The sequence below is a fragment of the Mirounga angustirostris genome, unplaced genomic scaffold, assembly GCF_029215605.1.
Source record: "Mirounga angustirostris isolate CCGP_5_RB_7025 unplaced genomic scaffold, mMirAng1.0.hap1 SCAF_15, whole genome shotgun sequence".
In the NCBI taxonomy this organism is placed as follows: domain Eukaryota; kingdom Metazoa; phylum Chordata; class Mammalia; order Carnivora; family Phocidae; genus Mirounga; species Mirounga angustirostris.
The window spans coordinates 92,886,626-92,909,993 of NW_026991723.1; the positions used below are offsets into that span (position 1 = coordinate 92,886,626).

Genomic DNA, 23,368 nt, shown 5'->3' on the forward strand with positions numbered 1-23,368 from the left:
GCCGAGCAGGGAGCCTGATGCAGGGCTTGATCCCAGCACCCTGGGATCATGACCTGAGCTGAAGGCAGATGCTTCACCGACTGAGCCACCCAGACGCCCCAAGCATCCGACTCTTGATTTCAGCTCGAGCCCTGGGATGGGGTCAGTGCTCAGTGCAGAGTCTGCTTCTCTCTCTCTCCCCCTGCCCCTCACCCCTCTCTCTCTAAAAATAAATAGATTAAATAAAATGCCTTTTAGACTCCTTGTCCTTTGTTCTTCTTTTTCTCAGGATAGTCTCCCCATGGACGATGCTTTTCCGTGCATCCAATTCTAAAAGCCTCCTGTATTCCTTATCCATTGCTGGGTGACCCTAAGGTAGAGACACTTAAAACCTTGCATGGTTCTACGGTCCGGAATTGAGGAGCAGCTCGGTGATGCAGTTTTGACTCAGGGTCACTCTGACCTTGTGTCAAAATGTCAGCCAGGCTTGCGGTCCTCTGAAGACTTAACTGGGGCCCCTGTCCTCCACTCCACTCCCCTTCCCCTCCTTCTCCAGCCCCACCAGAAACCCCTGCTGGTCTTGCAGGAGTTTCTCCCGGGTCCCAGTCTTGGAGGTCCTGAGCTCCCAAGGGGAGGTCTGGGACAGAGGCAGACTCGGCCCTGGGTGCAGGGAGCTCAGACATGGGTGGGGGTGGGGTCTGCAGGGAGTCCCAGCATCCAGGGGGTCCAGTGACCTGTCAGACCCAGAAGGCCTCTGTCGGGTGGGGGTGGGGGGTGTGTGGAAGTCCTGGCAGAGCGAACAACATTCACAAAAGCTCAGAGGCAGGCAAGAGCAGATGCATTCTGGGACTGAAAGAAGAAGGGGTGGGGGTGAGGGGCGGTAGGGAAGCAACCAGCTGAACACCCCCAAGACTAGCCAGGGGCCCCAGTGGGGCAGTTGGGTGGGGCTCTGCAGAGTGTTTATCGTGAAAACGAGGGAGATAAAGCCTTTGACCCAGAATGTCACCTGCAGGATCCTGTCCTGAAGTTAATATTTAAGGAATGGGTACAGATCCAGCCAGAAGGTCACTCACCCAGCCTCGCTCAGGAAGGAGAAAGCTCATCCTAAATACCCATCAAGAGTCAACTGGTTACATAAATTAGGGTCCATCAGGCAACAGAACATGGTGCAGCCCATAAAATGGCCCTGCGGCCCTGGGTGCTCAGATCAACTGCGGCCCCTTCTAAAGGAGAAACCCATTCTCTGGGGCCCTTCGGGTCTGCCCCAGGACCGCCCCCCGCCCAGTCCCCCGGGGCCACAGCCCAGCATGATACCCCTCAAGAAGTCCAAGATGCTGGGGAAAAACTAGTCTAAGGCCAGACGGAAGCTTATTTTTATTACGATGGTTGGACGATTTCTTTTATGTATCATCAAGGTTAAAACACCTTTAAAACTTAACTCAGACCAGCGGCCCCCAAGAATGGGATTGAGGACTCTGATTCTATTGAGGGGGCAGGTGCATACCGCTGGGCGATGCTGGGCCACACAGAGCGGTGCAGCCTTGCGGCTCAGACCTCAGGCACTTATTTCTCGGGGTTCTGGAGGCAGGATGTGAGGTCAGGGTGGCTCCCGGGGAGAACTCTCCTGGCCTGCAGTTGGCCGCCTTCTCGTTGTGCCCTCGCACGTGGGGACAGGTGGGGGGCAGACAGAGACAGAGGGAGGGGGAGAACTCTGGTCTCTGCTCACAAGGGCACTAACCCCATACCCCCCAGTACCCCCTCCTAACAGCATCACATGGGGGCGGTGAGAGCTTCAACATGTGAATTTGGGTCTGGACAGGATTCAGCCCACAGTAACAAAAAGAACAAACAGCCACAATCAGCTAAAAATGATGACAGGGTTTACACAGGGAGGAGGGTTTACACACACATGCCCCTAAAAAAATCCCATGGAATCACATGGAAGTTTCCCAAACTATCCCCATGTGACACCAAAGTCATCACTGTGGAAATAGTCACAGTCATGCTTATTCCCAGCCAATCTGTCTCAGTCACATGGTTTTCTGCCCTGTCACCAGTCACCAAACGCCCTCTCTGCCCCTGTGAGGTCCGGAAGCCGCACCCGCCGCGGGACAGAGCTGGACCCGAGCCCCGCCCTGCCCTGCCCGCCACGCACTGAGCTGCGAGACCCTCAGCTGAGCGGGGGGCTGGCCCTTCCTCCCTCCCTCGTGCCCCCTTCTGAAGTAGACAAGCAAGGTTTGACCATTTAAAAATACTGAAATACAGGTATATATTATTACAAACTGGACAGGAGCCCTCTGCTTCCCCCAAAGTAGCCACTGCTAACCAGCCTCTTTCGAAACAGAACAGAGACACGTGTACGTCTATTCCAGGGCGTGCATGCTCACACGCACACACACACTAACAACACACACGTTCGTAACAAAAACCATCTCATTCTACACACACTGCTTTGTAATTTGCTTTTGTCATTGTGGTGGGTTGAACGATGCCCCCACACGGAATTGTGTCCACCTGGAACCTATGAGTGTGGCCTTACTTGTGACCTTTGCAGAGATAACCAAGGATCTCGAGGTGACGTCACCCTGGGTTGCCTGGATGGGCCCGACATCCCAGCCGGGGCCCTTATGAGAGGAGAGGACACAGTGAGGAGCAGGCTGGGACCGCTGTCGGGAGGGCCCCATAACTCCTGCCCCTGGCTGTCCCTGAGCAGACAGAGATGGCCCCAAGCCTGGGGAGGTGGCCCTGAGCTCTTGACAGTATCCAGCCCATCCTTCCCCCTGACTCCTGCACACCATCCCCTGACCTGAAGGGCTGGCACTGGAGCCCCGAAAGCTTCCAGGCTTCCTCTCCTCTCCAAAGCCCCCACACTGAAATAGTGGCCCTTCTTCCCTGCATGCCTGGAGCGCCCAGCCTGCCAGGGAGGTGGTCCTGGGCCCCCAGCAGCCCTCAGGCAAACCCCTTTGCTCCAGTCTCCATTTCCAAGCCAGAGTGAGCCCGCTGAGCCACTGGCCATTGGTCTGTGCAGCTGTCCATGGGATCCTGGGCCCTCTGGGCTGAAGTTCTGGGTCCAGACTCCCCACTGAGGCCCCTCAGGACCCTGCTGCCTAGCTCAGACCTCCCACTGCACACCCTGCTAGAATGCATACAGTTCCTATCTGGTCCAGTCTGCTGCCTCTGGGCCTCTGCGCACTCTGTTCCTTGTCCTGGAACCCAGCTCCTCCCTGGCCGCACCCCCACCCCCGTCCCTCATCCTCTAGGTCTTCATGCAGACATCACCTTCCCCAGGCCTGATGGCATCCCCACCATGTGCTGGGCTCCCCATTCTCCACCCCTCCCAGAACACCTGTCTGAAGGGGACGACGTGACTCCTGACTTCAGTCCAAGGTGGGCAGTGGGATGGGCTATATCTGGAAGGGCGATGTGTCCAGGGGCCTAAGTCATTTCTCCATTTTTCCTGTGACTTGTGCCCAAGACTACAGGGTCCCAGCATCCTGGAGTTTTAGTGGGACGCGGGCTCTCCAGAGGAAGACTACATTTCCAGACTTTTCTGCAGCAAGGGTGGTCATGTGACTAGGCTTGCAGGGACTGGGACAGAAGTGGTACGCATTTCCAGGTCCTTAAAAGGAGAGGCAGGCTTTTCACTTTTTTGCTCTTCCTCCTTGCTAGAGTGTGGAGGTGACGGCTGGAGCATGGAGGCGACGCTGGAGCGTGGAGGTAACGGCTGGAGCGTGGAGGTGATGCTGAAGCGTGGAGGTGACGCTGGAGCGTGGAGGTGACGGCTGGAGTGTGGAGGTGATGGCTGGAGCTGGAGGTGACGCTGGAGCTGGAGGTGACAGCTGGAGCATGGAGGTGACGGCTGGAGCTGGAGGTGACGCTGGAGCTGGAGGTGACGGCTGGAGCGTGGAGGTGACGGCTGGAGCGTGGAGGTGACGCTGGACCGTGGAGGTGACGGCTGGAGCGTGGAGGTGACGGCTGGAGCTGGAGGTGACGCTGCAGCTGGAGGTGACGGCTGGAGCGTGGAGGTGACGGCTGGAGCGTGGAGGTGACGGCTGGAGCGTGGAGGTGACGGCTGGAGCTGGAGGTGACGCTGGAGCTGGAGGTGACGGCTGGAGCGTGGAGGTGACGCTGGAGCGTGGAGGTGACGGCTGGAGCTGGAGGTGACGGCTGGAGCGTGGAGGTGACGGCTGGAGCGTGGAGGTGACGCTGGAGCGTGGAGGTGACGGCTGGAGCGTGGAGGTGACGGCTGGAGCTGGAGGTGACGGCTGGAGCTGGAGGTGACTCTGGAGCGTGGAGGTGACGCTGGAGCGGGAGGTGATGGCTGGAGCTGGAGGTGACGCTGGACCGTGGAGGTGACGCTGGAGCTGGAGGTGACGGCTGGATGTGGAGGTGACGCTGGAGCGTGGAGGTGACGGCTGGAGCGTGGAGGTGACGGCTGGAGCTGGAGGTGACGCTGGAGCTGGAGGTGACGGCTGGAGCGTGGAGGTGATGGCTGGAGCGTGGAGGTGACGGCTGGACCGTGGAGGTGACGGCTGGAGCGTGGAGGTGATGGCTGGAGCGTGGAGGTGATGGCTGGAGCTGGAGGTGACGCTGCAGCTGGAGGTGACGGCTGGAGCGTGGAGGTGACGGCTGGAGCTGGAGGTGACGCTGGACCGTGGAGGTGACACTGGAGCTGGAGGTGACGGCTGGACGTGGAGGTGCCGCTGGAGCCTGGAGGTGACGGCTGGAGCGTGGCAGTGAGGCTGGAACGGGGAGCAGCCATTTTCAACTCCAAGACAGAAACCATGTCTTGAGGACACCAGCACAAAAAGGGCAGAAGGAGTTTAAGTTCCTGGACAGCATGGGCTCCCCGCCCTCGCGTGCTTACATTATAGCGCTACATGAAAGATAAATACACTTTTCTCCTGACTAAGCCACTTTTATTTTGGGGTCCCTCTATTTTCATTAACTCTTGGGCTGTTTGGTCTGTGTACTGCGTTGGAGGGTGTCCCCGCCCTTCCAGATTTATATCCACCTGGAAGTTCAGAGCGTGGCCTCTTTGGAAATAGGCCCTTTGAAGGCCATGTGGACACGAAGACAGAGGGGGAACGCACAGGGGGACAGCCAGCCTATGACAGTGTAAGCAGAGACTGTGGGGATGCAGCCACGAGCCCAGGAACAGCAAAGATGGCCCGCAACACCGTAGCTGGGAGAGGCAGGGACTGTCCCCCGGAGGCTGTGGAGGGACTCCTTGCCTGCAGATGCTGCTCTCCCGCCTGTGAGAATCCGTTCCTTTTGTCTTCAGCCGTTCAGTCTGCGGTGTTCGGTCACAACAGCCCTAGGAAACCAGTCCAGTCTGCCACTCGCGAAATCGCAGATTAGAGACTCCCCTTTCTGGCGCCATGCGCTGTGGGAGTGACAGCCACTGGCCGTCTCTGGGTCGCTCGTGGGCGCCCGCTCTCTAACCACCCGAGCGGCTGCACCGCCCAGTCGGCCACTGTCGCCCCCAGGGTCGCACATGGCCCCATGCCCGGCGACACCCAGGACTTTGTACTCCGGATGCAGAGGTGGTCACTGCACACCAGATGGGACTCCTGCCCAGGGTGGGGTCACCTGTCTCACAGTCCCCAGGCAGTGAGCCCCAGCTCCGGGCAAACTGACTCCGTCAGACTTGGACCCGTCTCCGGGCTGTGGGCAATGCCTCCTTCCTCGCCACTGGGCTTTTAGCCGCTGGCTGGCCACGCCCTCGCGGCCCCTGTGTTTCTGGTCTCTCCTGTAATCTGACAGCCGTGCTCCCTGTATCACAAAGGACACCCACTGTGGGCTGGTCCCCACGTCCTGCCACCACGGTTCCTGCCGTTGCTGAGCCTCGGAATGGCCTTCTCCAAAGTTCATTGATGGAGATTTCTGGCTCCATCTCTGTGCCCTCTCCCTGGCCTGGGCACCGCGGCCACCCCCAGAGAGGCACACCGCGGTTGAACCACCTCCTCGGTAATGACCAGGACGAAAGGGTGGGGGTGGGGCCGTCTAGATCCCTTCTGGATATTCAGGATTCTGTCCTGACCCTCCTGAGCAGGAGGCTTCTTTCCTCTAAGGACATGCCCTGGGGCCTATGGGACCTAAACTTCATTCTGGTCCAACTACCTGGACTCTCTTGTGCTGCCGTCATGGCCCTAAGTTCAAGGGTAATGACCATCTGGTTGAGGACACTGGGTGCCTGAGGGTGAGCCACGTGGTCCAAAGTGTGGGGTGCAGTGGGTCTCGGTGAGTTTTATAAAGATGCTGGTGGGGGTGCCCGGGTGGCTCAGTCGGTGAAGCGTCTGCCTTCAGTTCCGGTCATGATCCCAGCGTCCTGGGATAGAGCCCATCGGGCTCCCTGCTCAGCGGAGAGCCTGCTTCTCCCTCTCCCTCTGCCTGCCGCTCTGCCTACTTGTGCTCTCTGTCTGTCAAATAAATAAATAAAATCTTTAAAAAAAAAAAATGCTCGTGTCCTCTTTTGCACGTGACCTGTGTCAGCCGGGGTCCCATCAGGTGACAGGAGCCACGTGGCGAGGAACACAGGGGAAGTTTGCTACAGAGGCGTGGTCTGAAGAGCAGACATGGGGAGATCCGCTAGGGCTGAGCTGGAGCCCCCCAGCCCCAGGCTGAGACCCTGGTGGGAGGGCGCAGCTGTGGGTCCCCGGATGGCAGAGAAGTCACCGTGGTGACTGGGAATCTGGCCTTGGAACTTGCTGAAAACCCGCCTCCAGGGTCCGGGCAGTGGGGGGAGTGGGAGGGAAGCTGCTCACAGGGCAGTGTCCCATACGGCACTCTGCCACAGAATCACACAGGAGTTCATCTTTCAACAAACTTGCTAGAACAGCTAGACACCCATGTGTAAAAAAGCCCAACAAAGGAACACCCCGAAAGTCAAAACCAAAATCCGGAATACTACCTTGCCCTATATCCTGCACCATACACAAAAGTCAGCTTCAAACCGAATTATCGACCTACGTGCAAAACCCAATTCAGTAGCCTCCCTTATCCACAGGGGATACGTTCCCAGACGCCCAGTGGCCACCTGAAACCACGGATAGTGCCGATCCCTCCACCGACTACGTTCTCTCCTACACGTACGTACCTGTGGTTAAGCTCAGCTTGTAAACTAGGCACAGGAAGGGAGTAACAACATGGCTAATAAGAAAGCAGAACGACAGTAAGAGTACGCCGTGGGAAAGGTACGTGGCCGTGGTCTCGCTCTCCGAATGTCACGTGGCCCTGTGCTCACCCTTCCTGGATGCGGTTAGAGGATGAGATGCCCACGTGGCGGGAGGATGCAGGTGAGGGGCGCAGGGGCGTGGTGCAGCGGGAGGCAGCTGCAGGCCTGAGCCTCCGTCTGAAGGAGGGTCATCTGCTTCCGGACCGTGGCCAGCATGCGAACTGAGACAGCGGGTAAGGGGGGGACACTGCTGTACCAAAAACCCTAGAAAAAAACACAGAACATGTTTGCGCCGCTGGGTTAGGCAGATTTCTTAGATACCATAGACAAGAAACGCACAAACTATAAAAGGAAAAAATGGGTCACTTGGGCTTCATCAACGTTAGGAAAGACGAGCCACAGACTGGGAGAAAAACCCTTGCAGATCACCTGTTTGGTCATGTAGTGGAATCGCTTCTCGGCCTTTTGGCTAAGATCAAGTGTGATAATGTGGTGGTACCCCGAAGTTAGGAGGAACTCCCCAAACCCAATAACAAGGAAACAAACACTACAGTCAAAAGAAAACAGGGGGAAAAATTAAAGTACGTTTTGGCAAAGAAGATCTACAGGGGGTTCGACGTGGACAGTCCACAGGGAAACGCAGACGACCACACGGAGGCCCCACCGCCCACGCGCCTCACGCGGCGGGAGCCCCGCGCTCACAGGTCAGCAAGCCTCCCCCGCGCTTGTCCGCCCGACGGGAACACCCACCTTCAACAAAACCCAGGGCGAAAGTTCGCAGCAGCTGCGCCCCTGGCCACCCCACGTCCGCCGATGGACGCTGACCCAGCCCGGGCCGGCGCGCGGCTCCGCACGGACCAGGGCACCGAATTTCTCGCTTCTGCCGGTGACAGGCCAGACCCGAGGCTGTCCCCGCTGCACCCGGTTTCTGGAACGCGGGGCCACGATCAGGGCCGGGGCCGCGGGGGCTCAAAGAGAGACGGCCCGGAGGCGGCGGCGGCTGCGGGTCTGCAGGTCTACGCGGGCGCAACCGCACGGCAAGAAAGGTGAGTGCAGCGGCTTCCCTGAACAAAGGGAAGAAACCCGCACACGCTCACGCTGCGTCCACCGCTCCTCCAGGCCCGGCGGGCGGCCGCGCGGGACCCCCCACTCCGGGCCGCGCCCCCCCGCGCCCCCCCGCGCCCGACCCTCCCCCACCATGGGGCTCTAAAGGCGGCCGGCTAGTCCCTCCGCCCGCGCGTCCGCGACGGCCCGCGGTGACAGCCCCGCCGCCCAAGCCCGGGGTGCGGGCCGGGGCGCGAGGGGCGGGGCCGCGGGCGCCCCCGCCCCCCGCCGCCCCTCCGCCGCGCGCCCCCGCCGCGCTTCCTCCGCCCCTCCCTCCTCTCCCCGGCGCCCCCGCCCCTCCCCTCTCCCGCGTCCCTCCCCTCCTCCTCTCTCGCGCGCCCCTCCTCTCCCTCCGCCCCTGCCCCGCGCCCGCGCCCGCGCCCGCGCCCCCGCCCGGGCCGGCCGGCAGAGCGCGCCCTCGCGTGGACGTGGACGTGGTCGTGGTCGTGGACGCGGGCGCGGGCACGGGCGCGCGGGAGGCGGCGGCAGAGGGCGGCCGTTGCGGGCCGGCCCGCGGGGCTGAGGCCGAGCCGAGCCGGGCCCGCGCACGCCGGGGCCCACCATGCGGCGGCTGCGGCGCCTGGCGCACCTGGTGCTCTTCTGCCCCTTCTCCAAGGGCCTGCAGGTAGGCGCCCGCCCGCCCGGCCTCGCTGCGGGCCGCGGCGGCCAGCCAGGGGGCCGGCTGCGGGGCGCGGGGTTCCTGCGCGCCGCGCTGCGTGGCCTTGGGGCGGCTGCGGGGCTGGGAGGCGCGGGGGAGGGGGCGTTGATGGGGCGGGCAGAGGGGCGGCGGATGCTGCGGGGTGGCAGCCCCTCCCCCATGGTCTGCACCCCCACCGCCCCACCCCTCCCGGAGGCCCAGAAAGCACGCCGGGTCCGTGCCTCTTCTTTCACTTAAAAGAGGTAAGGTTTGTTTTTCTGTTATGGAAAACTTGGGACACATAGAAAGGCTCTCAGAAGGACAGAACCTACCCCTGGGTCATCTCCCAGCCAGCCGAGCTTAGGGGTGTGCCTGACCCCCACCATGACCTTGGACAAGTCACCGTCCCTGCCAGTGGCCCGCTGTCTACTGGGGAAGCCCAGGCTGCCTTGGGAACCCCGCTGAGAAGCCTGTCACTTCTGGTTTAGGTGGTCTGAGCCAGGCCGACCCCATGACCGAGATGGCCTCGGGTGCAGTCCTGTTCCAAGTAGCCCACACCTCCCTGGCCTCCCCAGGCTGTCCTGGGCCAGGGCAAGAGGGTTCCTGCTAGGGTGCCCTTGGCCCCGGGCCTGGCTGTCCTCAGCTCTCCCCACCAGGGCAGGGGGTGGGGGGTGGGGTAAGCCTCAGAGCCAGGAAACATTTGGGTTTTGTGTCTGTGTGGGACACCCTTCCTGCCCACCTGGGGCCTCAGAGTGCATCCTGGTCTTGGCCCAGCTCTAGGCCAGGTGGGAGCTGAGGGGTCTGATGGCCCACCCCTATGCCAGGAAGTGGGCTGTGCACTGCCCCCCTCCCCTGTCCCCTGAGGGAAGGACCTTGACCAGGTTGCTGCAGGGGAGGCCCAGAGCTTGACCTAGGACCCAGGACAGGCTGGTTCCCAGGGGTTTGAGCCAGCCCCGCCCACCTGCTATTGTCAGGTCACATTCAGAGCCTCAGTTTCCCTCCTGGGCTGGAGGTAGGGTTGGTGCCATCGTGCATGTGGGGTGCTGGCCCCTGGGTAACGTGGCTCTTACTGACCCCTGAGTCAGTGGCTCCACCAGGAACCAGGGCCAGGTGGGGTTGGGGAGCAGTTGCATGGGACCCACTGAAGAGTAAGACCTGCCCTGTCCTGGGGGCTCACTCACTGGTGGGAGGTAGGACCCATGGGGGTCAGGGACTGCTCCTAGAGGAGGTACCCATCTAAGGTCAGGATGTCGGGTTAGTCAGAGCTGGCCAGGTGGGGACAGTCTCTGGGAGAGCCTGGGGTTGGGGGGTGGGGTCTGGCTGGGGTGTGGCTCGTATCCGTGGTGGGCCCTGTGGTCCCTCGGAGAGCCTGAGTCCACCCCGGGTTCAGCCCCAGGTCCAGCGCTGCTCAGCCTGCCCTCCTCCTGGCTGCCAGCGCCCCTAAGGCCACACTCACCCCCACCTTACAGCATTGTTCTCTGCCAGCTGGAAGTCTTCTGACCTTGTCCTGGCAAAACAACACCCCCCTCACCCCCGCTGCCCAGTCCCCCCACCCACTGTTTCTCTGCTTTCCTGTTTTTCCTTTTGAACAAATCTGACGGAAGCAGATGTGGTGCAGGACAAGTGGGCCTGAGGCCCAGCCCTCTTGTTCTGCCCAGCGCACCCCAGTCCTTGCTGCTCTCAGGGGTCCTCCTGCTACAGCCCCTCCCAGGAGGGCCAGCTGTGTGAACTGGTGCCCAGGAAGCAGGAGGGGAGGCCCCTGCCTCTCCTGGAGGAGCCATAAAGACGACCACAGCAGAGGCCCCTACCCTGTCTTCACTGGAGAGCCCGCCCCAGCCTTTGGCTAAGCAGTGGGGCACGGAGCACCTCCTGGCCCTGGGTCCCAGCCCTTTTCTCTGGGGCCTGGCCCCCCCTGACTGGAACATTGGTAACCCCATCCCCTCAGCTGGCTGCTCCTGGACGGCAGTCCAGGCGGCCTGGGATTCACCAGGGCAGGGGTAGCTGGATGGGAGGCCGTGCCCTCGCCCACCTGCTGCAGGTGGGTCTGGGCCCCCCGCGCCTGTGATTCTGCACGTCAGCTGGGGAACCCTGGTAGAGGGGCTGAGCCCCCAAGACGCTGTTCCCGGCACCCCCCACACACGGGGGGCAGCGCCTCTGGCCGTAGGGCCGCGAGATGTCTGTCTTATTTATTCTTTATCTGGAAACATGCACGTGACTTAAAATTTCTCCTCTTACCCGCTTTTAAGTGCACAGCTCAGGGGCATCCATGTGTTCACACTGTTGTGCGCCATCCCCTCTGTCCCCAGAACGTAGTCATCTTCCCAGACTGGACTCTGTCCCGTTACACACTGACCGCCACCCCCGACCCTGTGTCTGTGGGTCCAGCTCCTCTGGGGCCTCCTGGGAGTGGATCCGTCCGGATTGGTCCCTCTGCGCCGGGCTGATCTCACTCGGCACCGTGTCCTCCACGTTCATCCGCGTTGTGGCAGGAGCTGGGATCCCTTCCTCTTAGAGTGAATGATTTTCCACGACGTGGACAGACCCCGTTTTGCGTAGCTATTCACCTGTCGGTGCGCCCTTGGTTCTGGGGACGATGCCGCCTGCTCGCGGTCTCCGAGGTGCTGTCTCTTCAAGGCTCCCAGGGCGCCTGGGCTGCTGAGGCCTGCCCGGTGCACCTGCAGCCTCCATACCTGTCCCCGGGCTGGGCCTGCTTCAGCTGGAACTGCCCACCAGTCGGAGGACGGGGGGCAGGGGGCGGCGGATTTTCCAGCCTGACCTTGCGCAGAGGTTAAAGGTCAGCAAGGCAGGAGGGAAGTTTGTAAAATATCTTTATTCATCAAAATAGATCAACATAGAGTCGTCTACTGTGAAATTTATTCTTGCCTGCTCGTGAGATGTAAAAGTCTGAGAGCACTAGGCACCTGCCCCCACCCCAGAGTGGGCCTGCCGAGGCCCAGGAACGCCCCCTCCGTGACGGGCAGCTTCGGAAGCTGGAGCAGGGCAGGGTGCTGGCCCCAGGGAGGGGTCCGCCGGGAAGGCTGGGGCTGGTGGAGGGGGCACACGCACCCCGGACGTGGTGCTTCCTCACAGGCCTCTCTCCCAGCAGGGCCGGCTCCCGGGCCTCAGGGTCAAGTACGTCTTCTTGGTCTGGCTGGGCGTCTCTGTGGGCAGCTGGATGGTGTACGTGCACTACTCGTCCCACGCGGAGCTCTGCCGTGGGCACGTCTGCCAGGTGGTTATCGTAAGTGTCGCCTTGGGCCGGCCTCGTGGGAGGGCTCCTCCCTGCCCGGTGCTGGCCCATGCACATGGGTCACATGCCGTTGGCCCTGGATCCTCAGAGGCGCCGGCGCGGTGGACTTTGAGATGGACCTGACTGCGCTGGGTGCGGCAGGGACGAAGGGAGGGACGGGGCGGGGGGGCTGCTGCAGGTGCGTGGGAGAGCGGGGCTGGGATGTTCGGAGGTGTTTGCAGGGAGGACTTTTAGCAGGGAGGCTGGGGTGGACAGATACTGGTGGCCTTGAGCACCCCCCCCCCCCGGGGCCAGGGCTTCACCCAAGGAGGCCGTGGGTAGGGTCATTGTGGGGGACAAGGGGCGGCGGGCCGTGCTAAGTGGCAGCCCGTGGCCTAGAGTGTGAGCTGTGCGTGCACACGTTTACACGTGTGGGCCACTCAGGAGTGGGCACGTGTCCGTGGATGTGCACGCGAGGTGGCGGGCGTCAGGAGCCTGCATGTGCCCAGACACAGGACGGCACATGGGCCCACGGGTGCACACCTAGCCTTCCTGCCTCCTGCCTGTTCTTGGTACACTTCGGAAAGGCTCACCGGTGGCCTCCAGGGGCAGGCCTGAGCTGGGCACCGGACACATGGCTCTGCCCTCATAGTCCAGGGGGTCGGGGGACACACAAGGGCAGACGTGGGGCCTCTGGGTGGGGGGTGGGGAGAAGCCCTGCTGTTGGACAGCTCAGGGTGAGGGTGGGGCTGGGGAGGGCCAGGATGGCGGGGGGCAGCCAGGATGGCGCAGCGGGTGGCGGCCATGGGCCCTGAGCGGCAGGTGAGGGCTGGAGTGAGCTATGGGGTGGGAGGGACGCACCGCTGGAGTGAGGGCAGTGGGCAGGGCAGGGGGTTCTGGCCTAGGGGTGTAGGGACCGGCCACCTGGAGGGTCAGCAGGTGTTTTTGAGCCCAAGGAAACTGTGTGCCCAGGGGTGTCTCCCTAGGGTGTCTCCCCTGGGCTGTGGGGATGCCCCCTCCTTTCCAGAGGAGACCTGCCTGCTTCGTGGGGGTTCCACAGTGTGTCTGAGGGTGCGACCAGGGGTCACAGGTCAGGTTCTTACGGGCTCTGGGTGTTTGGCAGGTACTCGGCCCCCTGCAGGTGGAAAACAGGCTGGGAAGTAGGGCAACTTGCCCCAAGCCTGATGGGCCCCGAGACCATGGGGCACACTGCCCCTCTCAGCCCCTGGGGGAGCCCCTCCCCAGCCCAGGGGGACAGCGTGGCCAGCAGGCTCCTTCCCTGGCCCTGGTGGGGAGGGGTGGTGCCCGGCAGAAGCGTGTCCCTGGCCGGCCCCCTTGAAGGCCCTGTGGTTCTTCGGGGGGGGTTCCGGGGCTCAGAGCCGACCCTTTGGGGTGGAGGCACTCCCAACAAGGTGGTGGAATGGGTTTTCCTTACGCTTTCTTTACCATCGTGATGAGCGGCCACTGCTTTCCTGATGCCTCCTTCGCGGGGCCTCTGGTTCCGTCCCTGCCCTGCCCTCTGTCCTCCCTACACTTGGGTGGCGCCCTGCTCTGTGCACTCCGCACACTCACTTCCCTCTCCTTCCTGCCAGCCTGGCTCCAGCAAGGGCCCGGGCTCCATGGCAACGGTGATGCACTTCCAGGGAGGCCCCCCCAGCTCCAGAGCTCAGAAGGCTGCCCCTCCCTGCCCCGGGGGGAGGGCCTGACTCCATCACCTCTGGCTTCCCCACCTTCCTGCTTGGGTCAGCCTGGACCTGCAGGGCTCGGGGGGCTGCAGGGGAAGGGGCCAGGGGGGCGACAGCTGCTCCGGAGCCCAGCCTGGTTCTTGCTGCCAGTGGTTCCCGGGGCATTTGGCTAATGAGGCGGCCTGGCCGGGCCCCCTCCCGCCACCCTCGGGGCAGGGCCCCTTCGTGTCTCGGGCTTTGCTGCTCCCGCTTCCTGGCACCGGGGAGAGCCCACGCCAGGGAGACCAGACTTGCGCACCTCACAGGAGGTGGGGGTCGCCGCGGACTCTGCGAGGGGCCGCAGTGAGCAGAGGCTCTTGCCAGGCCGTGGGTGCCCTGGCCCTCCGCGTGGTCAGGTGTGGCCGGAGCCTGCTGGTTCCCGGCTGCTGTGGTCTGGGGGCCCCTCTGAGACGTGGAGGGGCTGAAGAGCCAGGGGGCAACCGGCAGATGCGATGGGACCTCAACCTGCCACATGTGCATGGTGGGGGGAGGGGCCCCACCTCCTCAGGCCACTTCCTGGTGTCTTCTTCCTGTCCCCAGTGTGACCAGTACCACAAGGGCATCATCTCCGGCTCCATCTGCCAGGACCTGTGCAACCTGCACAAGGTAGAGTGGAGGACGTGCCTGTCCTCCGTCCCAGGCCAGCAGGTAAGCCCAGGAGGGTCTGGCTGGGGTCAGCCCTGGGGGCCCGGGGCTCGGGCACAAGGTGCAGCGGGAGGGGACGTCTGCTCGAGGACCCCTGTGGCCCCATGCAGGTGTACAGTGGGCTGTGGCAGGGCAAGGAGGTGACCATTAAGTGCGGCATCGAGGAGGGCCTGGACCCCAAGGCCAGGTCGGACCCGGCCCCCCGGCAGGATCTGGTGCTGTTCGACAAGCCCACTCGGGGCACCTCAATTAAGGAGTTCCGGGAGATGACCCTCAGCTTTCTCAAGGTCAGTTGGCTCCTGGGGGCCGTGCGGAGTTCAGGGCAGGAGCCAGGCATCTGGCTGGACCTCAGCTCCAGGCAGACCTTCGCTCAGGGGAGCACCTACTGGGTGCAGAGGACCCCGCGCATGGGAAGCAGGGTGAGAGCAGATCCAAGTGCCCGCTCCCCAGCTCCCCGAGCACCAGTGGAGATGCAGGGACACGAGGGCCCCAGGAGCGGCTCTTGGAGAAAGGACGGTGCACCAGTGGTCGGCGAGGGGGCTCTGCACAGCCCTGGGCTGTCCCCTCCGTGTGCTTGGAGGCTGGGCTCTCCCAAGCTGGCAGATGCACCCAGCGGACACCCAGGGGTCCTAGCCCACTAGGTCAAGGCGGGCACCCTGCCAACGTAGAAACCCACCACCAAGTCAGGCTCGCTGGCCCTGAAATGACGCGGTCTCCCTTTCTCTGGGTCTCCCGTGTCAGGCAAACCTGGGAGACCTGCCCTCCCTGCCCGCGCTGGTTGGGCAGGTCCTGCTCATGGCCGACTTCAACAAGGACAGCAGGGTGTCCCTGGCCGAGGCCAAGTCGGTGTGGGCCCTGCTCCAACGGAACGAGTTCCTGCTGCTGCTGTCCCTCCAGGAGGAGCACGCGTCCCGGCTGCTGGGCTCCTGCGGGGACCTCTATGTCACCGAGGGGGTCCCACACGGTTCCTGGCACGGGGCCGCTCTCCCGCCCCTCCTGCGCCCGCTGCTGCCCCCCGCCCTGCATGCAGCCCTGCAGCGGTGGCTGGGGCCCGCGTGGCCCTGGAGGGCCAAGATCGCCATCGGCCTGCTGGAGTTTGTGGAGGAGCTCTTCCATGGCGCCTACGGGACCTTCTACATGTGCGAGACCACGCTGGCCAACGTGGGCTACACGGCCAAGTACGACTTCAAGATGGCCGACCTGCAGCAGGTGGCGCCCGAGGCCGCCGTGCGCCGCTTCCTGCGGGGCCGCCACTGCGAGCGCAGCTCGGACTGCACCTACGGCCGGGACTGCAGGGCCCCCTGCGACAAGCTCATGAGGCAGTGCAAGGGCGACCTCATCCAGCCCAACCTGGCCAAGGTGTGCGAGCTGCTACGGGACTACCTGCTGCCCGGCGCCCCCGCCGACCTGCACGAGGAGCTGGGCAAGCAGCTGCGCACCTGCACGACGCTGAGCGGGCTGGCCAGCCAGGTGGAGGCCCACCACTCGCTGGTGCTGAGCCACCTCAAGACCCTGCTCTGGAAGAAGATCTCCAACACCAAGTACTCGTGATGGCCGGCTCCCAGCCCCCCGCTCCCAACTCCCAGGGGGCTGCCTGGGGCCCCAGAGAGCCACTCCCGCCCTTGGGTCCTCCTCCCTCTTCACCCTGCCACCCAGCAAAGGACAGGACCACAGGAGCTGGAGGCCTGGCCTGCATCCACCCGCAACGAGCCAGGGAAGGGGTCCTTCCCTCAGCCCCAGACGCCAACCACCCAGACAGGGGAGCCGCATGGCTGGAAAGGGGGTGGGGGGGCAGGAGCAGCACCAGGAGCCTGACCACAAGGGCTGGCTGAAGGACTCACCCGGGACTCTGTTACTTTGAAGAACGTGTGATGTAAATAAACAGCTTTTCTGTGAGTGTCTCTGGGTTCCCTCACGCCACGCTGGAGCCCTGCCTCCCAGACCCGCCCTCAGCCTCCTGAGCTCAGGGGTGGGGGGCTGCTCTTGCCCAGGCTGGACGGAACGCGGCGTGGTCCTCCGGGTCCCCATCAGCTGGAGAGGCCTCAGCGGGCATCACAGGTACGCTCTCTCCCAGAGCCACGTTCTGGGGGGCCGGAGGGGTGTGGTCATAGGATGCCAGATGCTGCTGGCGGGTGCTGCAGTTCCAAAGGAAGGGACCGACGGAGAGCCGGGCTCCTCCCGTGCCAGACCCTCTCCTACAGTCCAGCGCGCACGACTTCCACAGATCCCCATGAACCACTAGGTGAAAAACCCATCATCCAGGAAAGAGCCGAGCATTCTCCCTGCCTCTCCTCAAGGGGAAGCTGCAGGAGCTGGACACCCGCTTCCCGTGGGGGCCCCACTGCTGAGCCCAGGCTGGTACACTGAATGGAGAATGTGCAGGCTGTGACCTACCCCATGGAGGGGGTCGGCAGGTGGCTCCCTCTGCTTCCATTCTGGGAAGTGAAAACGCCCAGCATTGTTTTGACGAAAGGCAAGGTTTCAAAACATCCACACAAGCAGTCACAGGGTTTATTAAGAGATCCCAAACACCAGGAGGCTCAGGGAGCTGGGGGAAGGGCTGCGTCCCCATCCCAGGTCACGGTGGGCAGGAGATCCTACTCCTGAAGTCCCTGGGGGCCGCTGACCTTTGCAGGCTTAACTCCCGGTGGTTACAATGCCTGGGAAAGGCTATGCGGGAACGCCTGAACATCACACAGCCAAATAAGCAGGTGACAGTTCAGGAAAGCGAGCTGCCCTCCTCCCCGCACCCACTGGCGTGGGCATGCATGTGCACACACGTACCCACCAGCCTCCTGCTCTGGCCTCAGCTAATCACACTGTGAGAAAAAACCAAGTAAAGACAGTTTATTCAACACCAGTCTCAAGTTTTGCCAACAAAGAAACACTTTTATTGAAAAATGTATTCCAAAATTTCAACTGTAATACCCATGTTTTTAGTATTGATTCCTAAAACTCATCCTTACCTACATTAAAAAATAACTTTCTGCCCCATCTAGGTTTTTCTCTCTTGTGGGGTGGGTAATCCAAATACAGCACAAAAAACAGTTTAGAATTGGGACACCGGGGTGACTCTGCCAGTTGAGCGTCCTACTCTAGGTTTCAGCTCAGGCCACGATCTCAGGGTCGTGGGATCGAGCCCCACGTCAGGTTCCAGGCTGAGTGTGGACTCTGCTTCAGATTCTCTCCCCCTCTGTCCACCCCCACCCCCAGCTTATGCTCTAAAATAAATCTTAATGAAAAAAAAATTAGAATCGTGGGCTCTGGGCGATTAGAAAATGCTGCAAAGATTTTACTTCCCTCTAGAACACAATGGCTGGAGGATTAAGAAGCAGGACACAGGGTGCCAGGGGGAGAGCCTGCTCATCCTTCACCTGCTCCATGAGGCACACACGCTGGGCCACCCCTACAGGCCTGGGACCTCCAAGCTGGGGCGTGCCGGCCCTGAAGTGGCTCCCCGCCTGATCGCAGAGCCCAGGCCACGGCGGTGTCTGGTTGTGCCTCTGCGAACGACCGCTGGGCCCTGTTTATTCCGACCCCTTCTCTCTGCCTTAGCCCGCCTGGACTTTCTGGAATCCGGAACAGTGTCTACCAACACTTAACAGTTCCCGCTGCCTTGGCCCAGCAGATCCATCTCCCCAGTGCAAGCTTCACAAGCTGAACACACGGGACTGCTTTCCAACACACCAACGTTCCGCACAGATGCTTCAGAAAATAAATGCAAAACATCTTACTCTCCTTTTTTTAACCTGGAATTGGGGAGTCTGTCACCCCGAGCAGCCAGCCCGGGTCTCGCCTGCTCGTACCAGTGTTGAGCTCTCCACCTGCAAGAAGGCGGGAAAGCCTCAGTCACACCTGTCACTCCAGTGGGGTTACTGAGGCCACCCCCCTCCTCTCACCAGAGCCCTGGTTTACAGGGCTCCACGTGGGCCGACCTGTCTCCCTGGCAGGACAAAGCCAGGTGCAGCCCTCTGGGGTCCCTCCCCCTCCCCAGCCTGACCAGATGGCCTCCTGTGCCGCTAGTCTCGAGGGTCCTTAAAACAGGGGTGTATGTGGGCACAGGGTTCGGAAGCCCCCGCAGGGAGCGACGACACACCCCAGGCCACTCACAGCAGATCTCAGCCAGACACATGACACCCTTGGCAAGGACTCCAAAAAACCCTCCAGACCTACAGAATGATCATTTCCAGGAAGGAGACCCTCTCCTGGTCAGTCCCATTGTGCCAAAAGCTGGCCACCAGCTCATACACATGCATGGCTCACTCGAACCTCGTGAGTGTTACCTTACAGACGAATCAGAAAACCGAAGCATCTGGTGCCATGCTCGGCGTTCCTAGCTAGAAGCCCGAAGGTGTAGTGCGCCTGCCAAGCGGCAATCCACAGCTGCTCTAAGGCATGTTCGGCTACAAACCATTCTTAGTGCTCACTGTTCTGAGCACTGAGCGTAGAAATAGCCACTTCCTGTTTGCCCTGACGTCCCAGGTACAGCAGAGCAGCTGGATCTGGGGTGCCGGCAGGTCCAGCACCTGCAGGGCAGCCGTCCCCTCCCACCAGCCTGGAGGCCAGCTTCGTCTCTCCTCTTACCTCGGTCTGGATGGCGGCGGGAAGTTTCTCTGGGCCCCTCCGGGGCAGCAGCCGTTGCCCTCGTTCCTGTATTAGGGAACAAAAACGCTCAGCCCCAAACGAGAGTATAGTAAACGTCGGCTGTCCTCGTTACTGTTAACCGGACCAGGTTCCGGCAGGCCTCCCCTGCTGGCCAGGCGGGGGGCAGGAGGGTACTACTGAGAAGCGTCCTTTGTTCTGCCGACCTGAAATCGAGTGGCCCACTACCTACGACCACGCGCCCATCTGAGACCATCCAAGAACTAGGAGACGGGGAGGGTTTTCACAGGGGGGCCTCAGGCAAGGCCAAAGCGCCCGGTCGGGTGTCAGACTATCCATCATCCAGACGTCCACGAGCTGAACACTGGGCGTAGATAAGCCTCTCTTCTTTCTGCCACCGAATGACACACGTGTGACACAAGCCACACCTGCAACGCCTCTGGGGGCAGGCAGTAGGGAGATTCCCCGACCGCGTGCACGAAGGTCAACGACCCCGACACGGGACACGGCACAAGGGGCTGCGTGTGCCAACAGTCGTACTTGGGGCGCACTCGTTCCGGCACCGACGCGTCAACTCACCTGAGACGCCCTCCCAGGCGCGGCTCCCAGCAAACTCCCTAGAGAAGCAAAGCAGCCCGCGCCCGCGCCCGGCGCTGCGGCTCCCGGGGCCCCGGCCACCAGGCCTGCGAGTTCCGGGGGGCAGCGGGCCCGCCCGCCCCGCCCCCGGGGCCCAGCCCGGCCTGGGCGTGTGCAACGCCGGGCTGACGGCGCGGCGGCCCGCCCGCAGTGCCAGCCCTGGGCCCGCTGCAGACGCGGCCGGGGAGGCAGCGGCGCGGGCAGCGCACCGGCCAGCGGGGCGCCGGGCCCGCGCACGCGCACACGGCCGGACGCCCGGCCACACCGCACCCGCGACGCTCAGCCCGCCTCTCAAAACCGAAGGGCAGCCCCACGCGAGCGGGGGCGGCGGCGGCGGCGGCGGCTTCCCCTCGGTCCCCACCGGCGAGCGCGGGCGGCAGGTGCTCAGCGCGTCCCCGCAGCACTGCGCGGACTTCTGGGGGGCCGCGACGCCCCCCAACCAGACCCCCGCTACCCGGCCGCCGCCGGCTCCCGGGAAGGCCCGCCGCCCGTCACCCACCGCCCGCCCCTGCCTGCCCGCCCGCCCGCCCGCCGCCGCCGCCGCCGCCGCCGCCGCCGCGAAAGGACGCACGCGCGCGCGCCGCGCCTTTTATACTGCCTACGGCGGCCTGCGAGGGTCAAGCCGCGCCGCCCCGAGCCCACCGCCGCAGCGCCCCCTAGCGGACCCTTCCGGTCTTGCTGGCGCCAGGACTGGCGGGTCGCGTCGAGGGCGGGGCGTGCGAGCTGGGGGGAACGCGGCGCTCCCCGGGACAGCCAGGCCCCGCGGGCAAGACTTCCCACTCTCCCGCCCGCGCCTGCAGCTCGGTCCGGGGCGGGACCCTGCAAAATGGAGATCCCGTGACCTACGCCCCGCGGGTGGCAGGACTGCGCGAGTCAATCTATGCAAAGCACACGGAACAGCGCCAGGCACGTTACACTGGATAACGTCTTCCGAAGTCCTGTCCCGCACCCCGTGAGCGGCCCCGGAGCTGGCGCCCGCTCTCCGCTCCCCGCAGAAGGGCGCCCGGCTCTCCGGGGGCCTCGGTTGAGCGGCTGCTCCCGGGCGCAGCTCGCCGCGAGCCCCTCGGGAAGACCCCCTGCAGGGAACGCTGCCCGCACGCGCTCAGGGCGGGTCTTCACCGACAGCGCGGGGCAGCTGGGGCCCCGGCCGGCGGCACGCCGCGTCCTCCCTCCCGCGGAAGCTGCGGGGTGGATTCACTCGCCCCCGGCGCCTCCCACAAGCGGACTGGGCGGGTGGGGAGGGCCCCGATGCAGCCGCCGCACCTCCGTGTGAGCTAGTGCGAAGTCCTCAGGCACTTCATCCATGAAGAACCCTACAGCACTCTCTGGGACCAGCATCTTCTGCCCTGGGGGCGGAGCGCGGCCTCCCCAGGCGCACCCAGACCTGCCTCCTCCCAGGTCCGGCCATTTGGGCTTAAGGCTCTGTGGGCTGTGAGCATTCCCTGCAGTCCCGGGCAGTCCTGGGCAGTCCTGGGCAGGTGGGGTGCAGTGCCCACAGAAGGAGCGAAAGGGGCCGGGCTTCCTGGGGACAGGCTGGGGCGGCTCTGGGAAGGAAGCACACCCACCCCCAGTTACCCAACAGCCTGGAGGAACAGCTAGAGTGCTGGAGACCTAACTCCGACTGAAAGAGGAGTTGCCTAACTCTGGAGAGGGGATCCCTGGCCCGCCCATGGCCTATCTCGGCCACCTGGATCCAGTGCTCCACCCCCCCACCCCCCACCCCCACCCCCGGCCCTGCGCCTGACAGCCACATGCATCCTCCAAGCAGCAGCCCACGGTGGGAGCCAGGTGCCCCTTGCCCTTCTTGTCCCGCTGGGACCAGATGCAGCCCAGGCAGTGGTAGGGCACCGCCTTCTTGAACAGCTCCTGGGGGTCGGGGGAGCGTCACCGGCTCTGCCACACCCCAGCTCAGCAGCCACGGTCCCCTAGTCCCAGGCAGGGTCCCTGGTCAGAGCTGAGCTCAGGAAGCTGAGGATGTGGCCCGAGCTTATGGGGACCCCAGAGTGTGTTCCTGCCTGCTGAGAACACCCAGCACGGGATGACCAGAACCCCACACTGGGGGAAGCGAAGTAGCATCTCAGTCCCTCCAAGAAGGCAGTTCACACCTGCCCGTGGAGGGGGCATCTTCCACCCACCTTCCCCAGCCCTCTGCTCCATGCCTCTGCTCAGCAGCACATGTCCTGTGGCCACGCACCAGGAGCTCTGTTTTCCTCTCCCGTGGAGCTGGGTACTGCAGAGCCCCTTGGGCAGATGGGGGAGGTGATCCTTGACGCCCCCTCCCTCACCAGATGGGCTGGGCTCCTCAGCTTTATATCTCTTCTGCCTCCTGGAATGTGCACAGCCACTGGGTGGACGCCTGGGGAGTGTCTGCTCTCCACAGTCCCCAGGGTAACTGAGGCCCCAGCATAAAGAACCGCGCCCAGGCCGTTTGGTCTGTAACGGTGGAGCTGGGATTTGGGCCGGGGACTGGCAGGGCTGGGCAGAAGATGTCAGCACAGGGCGCCCCTGCCGTGCCAAGCCAAGCCGAGCTACTCACTGCATCCAGGGGCCAATAGCTGTGCCGCAGGCTGGGAGGGAACCCCAGGCAGTGCGGCTTCTCCTCATTCACTCTCTGCAGCCACCAAAAGCCAGGCTGCTGTTAGAGCTGGTTCCAGAACGTATGTGCCAGCTCCTGGATGCACACAGTGGGTCCCTAGTCTTACATAAGATGACCCCAGGGTCTGCCTCTTGGCACATAGAGACCCCGTACCCACGTTACTGCCCCACAGCCTTCTCTCCACCCTGTGCACCAGGACCTTGGATCCCATCCATTTCCATGGGCATTTGTGTTCCATTCCCTGCTCTCCCCACCACCGCTGTGCTGAACACTCCTGAAAACACATCTGTGAAAAACCGAGCCAGAGTTTCCGGGCGTGAGTCCGAGGATGAGCGTGCTAGGTGATGGGTGCACCTGCGGCCTGGGATGGGTGCTGCTCACTGTTCTCCCAGACAGGGGTGCCCGTCACTCTTCTCTCCAGGGGACCTGCGGGGGACCCCCATGACCTCAGGCAGCTGAGGGCCACCCGGCCCAGGAATTCACCTTCTCTAGCAGAGGACAGATGGGACTTCTTTCTCTGGCCAGGAATATGAACCCTGATCCTGGGAAAGGAGAGCTCTCCTGGACTCCTCACCCAGCCAGGCAGCTGTGGCCACGATGTATGTGATGGAGCCAGAGCGGCTGGGCCTTGGAGGGAATGAGTGCCTTAAACCAGCCTTGCGCAGGGCATGTGGGAGCAACAGCCCCTGCTTCCTGGGGAGCAGTGATGTGTACGGAAGGAAGGAGGCTGGGGTGGAGCCTTCCAAGCCACACCACAGTCTCTCCCTTGGTCCTGAAACCAGCAGGAAGGGAGCTCCGAGGGCGGAGACGAGACTCCAGGAGGATTCCCATCCAGGGAAAGGGGGCCCACTGGAGGCACTGAAGCAGCCAGCCCCACCGACCCGCAGACCATTTGCACAGATTCACCTCCCATGCTACCTTAGCACGTTGTCCACGTTCGTGTGTGGACAGTGACTGGCCCACTCATTCCTGGTGCACTTCCAGAGGCAGACAAGAAACTTTCCAGTGCTTGCTAGTAGGTCAGAGGACCACTGCCCAA

General features: G+C 63.0%; 2 protein-coding genes and 2 non-coding genes across 13 annotated transcripts; 1 reads left to right on the forward strand and 3 right to left on the reverse strand.

The window, feature by feature from the left end:
- Nucleotides 1-2,394: 2,394 nt before the first annotated feature.
- On the reverse strand, nucleotides 2,395-20,266 carry LOC135362657 (uncharacterized). 7 transcript variants are annotated; one of them, XM_064579099.1, is made up of 5 exons: nucleotides 8,850-9,143; nucleotides 7,907-8,220; nucleotides 7,226-7,420; nucleotides 7,079-7,102; nucleotides 2,395-4,767 (listed from the first exon to the last, which is right to left on the reverse strand). In XM_064579099.1, the coding sequence occupies exons 1-5, from the start codon at nucleotides 9,077-9,079 to the stop codon at nucleotides 3,545-3,547; spliced, it is 1,986 nt and encodes a 661-aa protein (XP_064435169.1). In that variant the 5' UTR covers nucleotides 9,080-9,143; the 3' UTR covers nucleotides 2,395-3,544. The 7 variants fall into 7 exon arrangements, 2 of the variants coding, with proteins under 2 accessions (XP_064435169.1, XP_064435170.1); XM_064579100.1 differs by lacking the exon at nucleotides 7,079-7,102 and having other exon boundaries at nucleotides 8,850-9,142; XR_010407590.1 differs by lacking the exons at nucleotides 2,395-4,767; nucleotides 7,079-7,102; nucleotides 7,226-7,420; nucleotides 7,907-8,220; nucleotides 8,850-9,143 and adding exons at nucleotides 17,359-18,200; nucleotides 18,302-18,319; nucleotides 19,080-19,145; nucleotides 19,677-20,266.
- DIPK1B (divergent protein kinase domain 1B) lies at nucleotides 8,669-17,726 on the forward strand. Of its 4 annotated transcripts, none has more exons than XM_064579118.1 (5): nucleotides 8,669-8,885; nucleotides 12,001-12,138; nucleotides 14,391-14,498; nucleotides 14,585-14,782; nucleotides 15,237-17,726. In XM_064579118.1, exons 1-5 carry the CDS (start codon nucleotides 8,823-8,825, stop codon nucleotides 16,044-16,046), a joined length of 1,317 nt encoding a protein of 438 aa, XP_064435188.1. In that variant the 5' UTR covers nucleotides 8,669-8,822; the 3' UTR covers nucleotides 16,047-17,726. The 4 variants fall into 4 exon arrangements, with proteins under 4 accessions (XP_064435188.1, XP_045739493.1, XP_054365480.1 ...); XM_045883537.3 differs by having other exon boundaries at nucleotides 8,670-8,885; nucleotides 12,004-12,138; XM_054509505.2 differs by having other exon boundaries at nucleotides 8,675-8,885; nucleotides 14,606-14,782.
- On the reverse strand, nucleotides 18,889-19,024 carry LOC123850345 (small nucleolar RNA SNORA43). Its single transcript, XR_006792308.1, has one exon. It is a non-coding gene; the product is annotated as a small nucleolar RNA SNORA43 (small nucleolar RNA).
- LOC123850347 (small nucleolar RNA SNORA17) lies at nucleotides 19,420-19,547 on the reverse strand. Its single transcript, XR_006792310.1, has one exon. It is a non-coding gene; the product is annotated as a small nucleolar RNA SNORA17 (small nucleolar RNA).
- Nucleotides 20,267-23,368: the final 3,102 nt, after the last annotated feature.

Coding starts and splice junctions, on each gene's coding strand:
- DIPK1B (XM_064579118.1), top strand. CDS start 8,823: ATGCGGCGGCTGCGGCGCCTGGCGCACCTGGTGCTCTTCTGCCCCTTC. Junction 8,886..12,000: donor CCTTCTCCAAGGGCCTGCAG/GTAGGCGCCCGC, acceptor CCTCTCTCCCAG/CAGGGCCGGCTCCCGGGCCT. Junction 14,499..14,584: donor CCTCCGTCCCAGGCCAGCAG/GTAAGCCCAGGA, acceptor CGTCTGCTCGAG/GACCCCTGTGGCCCCATGCA.
- LOC135362657 (XM_064579099.1), bottom strand. CDS start 9,079: ATGGGGGAGGGGCTGCCACCCCGCAGCATCCGCCGCCCCTCTGCCCGC. Junction 7,421..7,906: donor CGCCCTGGGTTTTGTTGAAG/GTGGGTGTTCCC, acceptor GTTTTTTTCTAG/GGTTTTTGGTACAGCAGTGT. Junction 7,103..7,225: donor TCTAACCGCATCCAGGAAGG/GTGAGCACAGGG, acceptor TCCTGTGCCTAG/TTTACAAGCTGAGCTTAACC.